This window comes from Choloepus didactylus, chromosome 9 (genome assembly GCF_015220235.1).
Source record: "Choloepus didactylus isolate mChoDid1 chromosome 9, mChoDid1.pri, whole genome shotgun sequence".
NCBI classification, from domain to species: Eukaryota; Metazoa; Chordata; class Mammalia; order Pilosa; family Megalonychidae; genus Choloepus; species Choloepus didactylus.
The window spans coordinates 5,942,567-5,950,779 of NC_051315.1; the positions used below are offsets into that span (position 1 = coordinate 5,942,567).

General features: G+C 43.9%; 2 protein-coding genes across 3 annotated transcripts in view; both read right to left on the minus strand.

Moving 5' to 3' along the window:
• UGGT1 (UDP-glucose glycoprotein glucosyltransferase 1) overlaps nt 1-2,551 on the minus strand; it is a 119,602-nt gene extending 117,051 nt beyond the window's left edge. For both annotated transcript variants that reach the window (XM_037849088.1, XM_037849087.1), the window contains exon 1: nt 2,349-2,551. In XM_037849088.1, coding sequence (XP_037705016.1) covers nt 2,349-2,424 — 76 coding nt within the window. In that variant the 5' untranslated portion in view covers nt 2,425-2,551. The remainder of the gene's footprint in view (nt 1-2,348) is intronic.
• A 3,007-nt stretch (nt 2,552-5,558) lies between these two features.
• On the minus strand, nt 5,559-6,550 carry EEF1D (eukaryotic translation elongation factor 1 delta). The gene has a single exon (XM_037849574.1). It carries the CDS (start codon nt 6,479-6,481, stop codon nt 5,639-5,641), a length of 843 nt encoding a protein of 280 aa, XP_037705502.1. The 5' UTR covers nt 6,482-6,550; the 3' UTR covers nt 5,559-5,638.
• Between the last annotated feature and the right edge of the window lie 1,663 nt (nt 6,551-8,213).

Consider the following 8,213-nt stretch of genomic DNA (forward strand, 5'->3'; position numbering starts at 1 on the left):
TTTCCCAATTCAACAAAAGACAGGAATATACACTTCCAAGACACTCAGGGAACTCCAAACAGGATAAATCCAAACAGACTCACACCATGCCATGTTACTATCAAACTGTCAAATGCCAAAGATAGAGAATTCTGAAAGCCTCAAGAGAAAAGCAATGTGTCACGTACTAGGGACCTTACTGGAAACCTGAACCGGCACAACAAGCAGTGCTAATGAGAGCTGCTGCATGAAGAAGTAAAGATCTCCAATGAGGGTGAGGACTTGGGTAAATATGAATGCTAGTACTATTCTATTTTGGGTTTGTGACTCCACTTTCTTCTGCCTACAGAATCTAAAACACAAATGTATAAAATGTAATGATAAATCAGTGGTTTTGGACTCACAGATAAGACAGACAAGCAGGCAGATGTATGGATAGATGAATGGATGCATGCATGCACTGAAGGTAAAATGTTATAGCAAATGTTGCAAAATGTAAAACTTGGTGGATCTGGATATCTGGGGATGTAGGCAGATGACAACATTCTTTATATGCGGTTTGTATTATTTTTGTAACTCTCCTGTAAGTTTGAAAGCATTGAGAAATAAAAAGTTTAAAAACGTAAAAGAAGTCAAGCTACTGTGCAATGCAATGTTTATTTCCTTTATTAAAAATAAGTTTCAGGTAAAATTTATCAAAAGCCAGCCAAGTTACAAGATCTGTATTTTCTAAACAGTACAACTCTACAGTCGGTTTGTTCAAACACCATAGTTGCATGGAACTTTGAATAGGAAGTGAGATATGGCAGGTTAGTATAGGCTAGAGTGAAATAGTGACACATCCCAAAGTAATTTGGGCAGAAATAAAGAACATATTTACAGCCCCCCCCCCCTCCTCCCAGCCACAAGGAGCTGGGGGAAGGTGCAGAAGTGTTGGACTTCCTCACCTGGACTGGTGTTGATATTGTCACAAACACTGGGACTGGCAGTTTGATGTGCTGAGCCCTTGATCATGGGACTTGACCTTATGAAGCTCATCACTGCAAAGGAGAGGCTAAACTTGCATATAACTGTGCCTAAGAGTCTCCCCGAGTACCCCTTTGTTGCTCAGACATGGCCCTCTCTCTCTCTAACTGAGCCACCTCGACAGGTGAACTCACTGCCCTCCCCACCACGTGGGACCCAACTCTTAGGGGTGTAAATCTCCCTGGCAATGCAGGATATGACTCCCAGGGATGAATCTGGACCCAGCATCGTGGGACTGAGAGTATCTTCTTGACCAAAAAGGGGATGCAAAATGAGACGAAATAGTTTCAGTGGCTGAGAGATTTCAAATGGAGTCGAGAGGGCACTCTGGTGGACATTCTTATGCACTATATAGATAACACCTCTTAGAGTTTTAATGTATTGGAATAGCTAGAAGTAAATACCTGAAACTACCAAACTCCAACCCAGCAGTCTGGACTCCTGAAGACAATTATACAATAATGTAGATTGCAAGGGGTGACAGCTGATTGTACACTTTTGATGACTGTCCAGTATGTGAATATATCTCAATAAAATTGAATAAAAATATTTCATACAAAAAAAAAAAAAAAGCCAACCAAGTGGAAAGGCTACAATCATTCCAAATCTAGCGATGTTGTTAAATAAATATTAAAAGAACGTTGTCAAAGGCCTGTGAGGGTACAAGATACTTTAGGAAAGAAAGCTCTATACACTAAATTCGTTTGTCAACTGCATCCATGACTGTTTCTAAGATATAACTACAGTTAGTGTAGCATAGTAAGGGATAGGATCCCAGGACTGCAAATGAACAAAATATGCTCGCTGTCAAGTCTGGCAAGAAATGCACACCCATCTAGAGATTCTGGCTAAGAAACAAGAACAGCTCCCATCCATAACTTATTGGCCATGTACGCAGATCTTACTCCTCTGGCAGGTACCCACACTAAAAGTGAAACCGGATCATGCAATTTCCAGCCGACAGACCCTAGTATTAAATGCAAAAACCGCAACCAATCTGGACTCATTTTAGGGAAAATAGAAATCCATTAAAGGAGCAAGACGTACTCCAACGGGAGTCCTTGCAAACTGCCGGTTCCCCACCTCCTTAGGGTCAGGCTTGGTCTAAATTCACGTTATGGTACTACCCCTTCTCCCACTGCACTCTAACAATGAAGGGTCGAGACCGCAGAAGAGAGCTCGCGGCCACCCCTGTGGAAGCGATACCTTGCCAGGAAGTCCCCCGAGGGACAACCCGCGACAGTCGCGATAGGGAGGGGAAACTGAGGCAGAACAGCTCTGGCCGCTTGCGCACCAGACCATCTCCCGGTCCATGAGGCCTCCCCACGCCACCTGCTCAGTACCTGTCACAGGCCGCGCAGTCGCGGCACGCGCGCCTCTCGCGTCCTCCTTCCTGCCCAGGCCCGGGCGGCGCTTCATCCACTACGGCGCCTGCGACGAGGCCGGGGCGGGGCGGGACGGCAGCGGCCAAGGCTGCGCCAGTAAGCTGCCGACACGCGCCTTTCCCGAAGCTCTTCTCGCAAGCCGGCCTCGTACAGCAGCTGCCCGGCTGCCGGCCGCCCCTTTACTTCCGCTTCCTGGAGGCGAGGGCCGGAGGACTTCCGGCTACCGAGAGGCGGCCGAGGAACCCAGAGCGCCGCGCGGCTGCCATCCTTCTCTTGGAGGAAGGCCAGCTTACGTCCTTGGCCTCGCACTTTCAGGACGGTGCTGGGCCCGCTCGACTTCAGCGTTCTGAGAGGTGTAGGGCTGGCATCCCAGACCTAGAAGCTTTATGAGGTGGTGAAACCTGATGGCGGTGTCTGCCTTCTTTCCAGCTGGGAATCCAGGGCGCTCCAGTCTTCTCCCTTAAGCCCTTCTGGTAAAAGCACGGTTGTACAATAAAGGGCAAATTGTCTTCCTGTTTCTGAGCAACTGTGACTTTTCCTAAACCCTAACGTGTGATAGCTTCCGTGACAGGGAAGATTTTTTAAACTTTATAAGCCGATTTAGCTTCTCTTCTTTGGTCGGTGGCCAGTTATTTTAAGAGATGGCACTGTCCTTATTTATTTTTTCACAAATACGAACCACTGTTTAAAACTGTTGTACAACATTTGACACTGGGCAGATCATTTCCTTCTTTGGAGGGAATATTTTTAACTATTAAGTCAAGGTAAACTAGAAGAACAAAAACACATAGAAAGTATACAAAAAGCTAAAAATTTTGACTGACTTTTCATAATATGACATAAACAGTCCTTTCCCTGAAAATGCCAGAGAATGATTAAAAAACACTTTCCTTAACCACATAGCCGTATATCTGTACTGTGCTCTAGAATTTGTATAGCTCACTATTAGGTTTTCTTTCCCTTTCTGAAACAAAAGGAGTCAAAAATTTTAAGGAAAATAATTTTAAAATTAGTTACTTGAGGGAGCTTTTGTATTAGCAGCTTTTCCTGGTTGTTTCCCCCTCTTTAAATCACTTCGGATGAGGCTTCCAGAAAAAAGGAGTTGTTTGTTAATTCAACATGCAGCAGAGTTGGTTTTTTACTTTTTCTTTTTCTCTGATCTTGGTCTTCTATCATGTAATTCAATGAAAAACATCAGTGTTTACTTAGCTGTATGATAGTGCAGAACATCTAATGAAAGTTGGGTTCCTCTTTTTCTGAACCACTCCCTGAAAATTCAGTCCTTTCTTATTTGAACAAAAACTGATTTTTACTTTTTTTAATTATGTATTTTGAAATAATTCTAAGTTCACAAGAACTTGGAAAATTGCCACAGAGAGGTTCCATGTACCCTTCACCAGTTTCCCCAATGTTTATATCTTAAACAATTACAATATCAAAACCAACATTTTATATTATGTTTTCTTCTTAAAGTATGATTTTTAAATTTACATTTAAATCTATTATCCATTTTGAGCTAATTTTTATATAAGATGTGAGGTTTAGGTCAAGGTCTGTTTTTCTTTTTGCATCATTTTTCAGCACATTTGTTGAAAAGACTATCTTCCCTCTGTTGAATTACTTTTGTGCCTTTGTCCAAAATCAGTTGGCAGTCCATGTGTGGGGTTATTTCTGAGTTCTGTTTTGTTAATCTAACTGTCTATCCCTCTGCCAATAAAAAAAGACTATTTTTAATTACCAAAAATCATTTACTTTTAGATCTTTCCCCAATGTCATTTCACAGCATATTTCTATCATGGAAGGATCCACAAATCCACCAATGCTGCCATTTAACCCACTTTTACTGGAAACGGTTGGTTCTTTTCTCTAAGGCAGATTTCTCTCCTGACTTCTATTTTTATTGCTAGCCTCTATCTGGAACTTGCATCTTGTGGTCAGTTTTTCACTGGAAAGATCTGATCCTTTTGACAGAATGTTGGTGAAATGAAATTAAGTTTTCTCAGCATATGCAAGAGGATTTACTTTGAGGAGGATTTAGGTGATTGCTGAGAAAGAAAAAAGTCATAGGTTAGGAAGCAGAACATCATAACAAATTTCTCTTTGACAGTTGTGCAGCTGATAAAGTAAAAAAAAATCATGCAGTGTTAAAGATGGAAAGAAACTGAGAGATAACCTAATCCTCCAATCTCATTGTAAAATGGGGAAAACCAAACTCAGACTTTTTAAAAAATAATTAATAGACTTTATTTTTCATTATAGTTTTAGATTTACAGTATAATTGAGTAGATACTATGGAGAGTTCCATGTACCCACCACAATCCCTAACCTGGGGCCCACAGTCTAACCTACTATTAGCGTATTGCATTTCTGTAGAATGTTTTTTGCAAGTAATGACCGAATGTTGATACATTACTATTAAGTATAGCATATAACGTGCATTAAATTTTGCATTGTGTTGTATAGTTCTATGGGTTTAGACAAATGCATAATGTCACGTAATCATGAGTTTCATGAAGAACAGTTGCACCAACCTAACACCCCCTGTGCTTCACCTAATCATGCCTCACCACCCTCTCTTCCCCTTCCCTCCCCCATGCCATGCCAACCACTGATCTTTTTACTGTCTCTACAGTTTTGCCTTTTCCAAAACATTATACAGTTGGAATGATCATGCAATATGTAACCTTTCCAGATTGGCTTCTTTCACTCAGCAAAATGCACTTAAGGTTTCTCCCTGTCTATTTTGTGGCTTGATCACTCATTTCTATTTCTCACTGAAAATATTCTTTTGTAAGCTATACCACAGGTCATTTATCCCTTCACCTATTGAAGAACATCTTAGTTATTCCCAGGTTTTGGTGATTATGAACAAAGCTGCTACAAACATTCATGTGCAGCATTTTGTATGGCCTAAACTTTACAATACATTTGGGAAAATACCTAGGAGAGCAATTGCTAGCTCATATGACAAGACCATGTTTACTTGAAAAGAAACTCAAATTGTCTTCCTGTTGATTCATTGATCTGCCATCAAAAAATGAGTACTCCTGATCTCATCAGCATTTGGCATTGTCAGGGTTTCTTTGGAATTTTGCCATTCTAAAGTTGTGTAGTGGTATCTCACTGTTGTTTTATTTTTTTTTTTTTTTTTTTTTTTTTTTTTTTTTTAGCCAGGAATTGCCATTTATTCCTTGCAGAAGCGCACACATTCTTGCTCGCACACACGCAAACAGGCACACATGGGGGCTTCAAATCTTGTTGAAAGCTGCGATGTCCACACTCTGCACGTGCTCCTCGAACTTGGTGATCTCCTCCTCCAGCAAGTCTGTGCCCACCTTGTCGTCCTCCACCACACACTGGATCTGCAGCTTGCGGATGCCGTAGCCGACGGGCACCAGCTTGGAGCCCCCCCAGGTCAGCCCGTCCAGCTGGATGGAGCGCACGCAGGCCTCCAGCTGACCCATGTCTGTCTCGTCGTCCCAAGGCTTGACGTCCAGGAGGATGGAGGACTTGGCCACCAGGGTGGGCTTCCGGGCCTTCTTCTCCGCATACTGCCGCAGCCGCTCCTCCCGCAGCCGTGCTGCCTCCTTATCCTCCTCCTCGTCGCTGCCAAACAGGTCCAGGTTGTTGTCCTCGTCATCTTCTGCAGGCGTGGCCGCCTTCTGGGTCAGGGGCTCCACTTGGCGCATGGGAGACACGTGCTGGGTCTGAGGAGCTGCTGCCCGGTAGGCAGGGGAGCTCTTTTCCAGGGCGCTCAGCCGGGCCTCCAGCTTAGAGATGGCCTGCTGCAAGTCCTGCACCACGCCTCGCAGGCTCTGGTTCTCTACTTCCAGGCTGGCGAGCCGGACGACGAGCTCGCTGTGGTCCCCGCCAGGCCCGCTGGAGGCCCCAGAGCCTGCACTTCCGGCCAGGGATTTCTGGATGTTCTCTCTGGCTCTGGCAATGTCGCGGAGGATCACGCTGGCGCCATTCTCCTGGTGGGAGGGACCGGCCAGAGGCCCGTTCATCTGCTCGTAGAACTTCCTCTCGGCATCGTCATACTTGAACTTATCGAACCAGATCTTCTCATGTACCAGGAAGTTAGTAGCCATCTTCCTACCGCAGGCCAGGACGCGGCGACCGGGGAGGCGGGCTCGGCGGCGCGGGGCGGCTGCGGAAAGGCTCACTGTTGTTTTAATTCGCAATTCCCTAAGGTCATATGCACTCGAGCAACTTTTCAGATTTGCCATCTGTATATTTTCTTTGGTGAGATCTTCAGATGTTTGACCCATTTTGTAATTGGATTGCTTGTTTTCTTGTTGTTGATTTTAACAGTTCTCTGTATAATTTGGATAGAAGTCATTTATCAGATATGTGTCTTACAAATGTTGTCTCCTGGTTTGTGGCTTGTCTTTTCACTCTCTTGATAATCTTTTGAAAAGCACACATTTTTAATTTTTATGAATACCAATTTAACTTTTGTTTTCTAGGATCATGCTTTTGGTAAGACTCATGATCACCTAGACTTTTCTCCTATGTTATCTTCTAGAAGTTGGGTAGTTTTGCATTTTACATTTGGGTCTATGATCCACATAGAGTTGATTTTTGTAAAAGGTATAGGTCTGGAGCCCTTCCCAACCGAAATGGCAGAGTAAGACACTGCAGGACTCTATCCCCCACAGAAGCTTTGAACAACTAGCAAGAACTGGCAGAAACATCTTTCTCAAAGATCCATTAAAGAGTTATGGGACTATAGTAACAGAGCGAGCGCCATATCCAAAAAAAGGCTACTTAAAAGTGGAAGATCTCATGGCACCCTGGCTGGCCCCTACTCCTCACCATCTTGGCCCAGAGCTCAGCCATACTTGCAGTCCACGTATCCCAAGTACGAGTTCTAGAGGAAGCAGAGTAATCCTAGTGCACACACTGGGAGCAGGTATGTCTGGCCCAATCTCTCTGGTGGAGGCCTGAGGGACCCACTGTCCCAGAACTTGATTTATCTGTAGAAGGAGGTTCACTGAGCTCTACTATAGAAAGCTGTGGGAGAGAAGTCAAGTCGTGGGGCCTGGGGCAATGGATTGATGGCTGTAGGACCTACAATGCAGTGCCCAGGACCATGAGGAAACTGTTTCCAGTAGAAGAAGGACATTTGTATCTGTGTAAATGGGGGGAATTTCCAGCACCACATGTGCATGTCCAATTCAAGATTAATGAGCTGGAAGGATCAGCAAGGTCTCTACAGTTTGGCCTCAAGCTATTCTCTAAACTCTTTGTATGGATAAACTCTGAAAGAGAGCCCTTCCACGGGTCAGTCTGCAAAGTCTAGAAAAGGAGGTGTTTTCTCTTTCTCTTTCCTTTTTTTTTTTTTTTTTTTTGTAAGCTCCTGGCACTCAAGGAAAGCTCCATCATAAAACTAACTGGTTACAAGCTTAAGAACAGATACCTCAGAGTCTAAATTCCAGTGACTAAAATATCAAAACATCTAGGTTTCAACAAAAGGTTACAAAGCATACAAAGAAACAAGAAGTGACGGCCTTGGCAAAGGAGAAGATTAAAGCATTAGGAACCATCAACCAGAAGAGCCATACCTGGGACATACTAATGTTTTAGATTCCTTGCAGCCAAGCAAATACCATGCAATGGGTTGGCTTAAACAATGGAAATTTATTGGCTCACCATTTTGAGGCTAGGAGAAATCAAAATCAAGGTATCAGCAAGGAAATGGTTTCTCCCATACGACTGGGCTGTCCTTGGGCTGGCTGCTGGCAATCCTTTCTCCTTGGCTTTTCTGTCACACGGCCATGCACATGGAGGCCTCTCCTGGCTTCTACCTTCTCTTCCAGG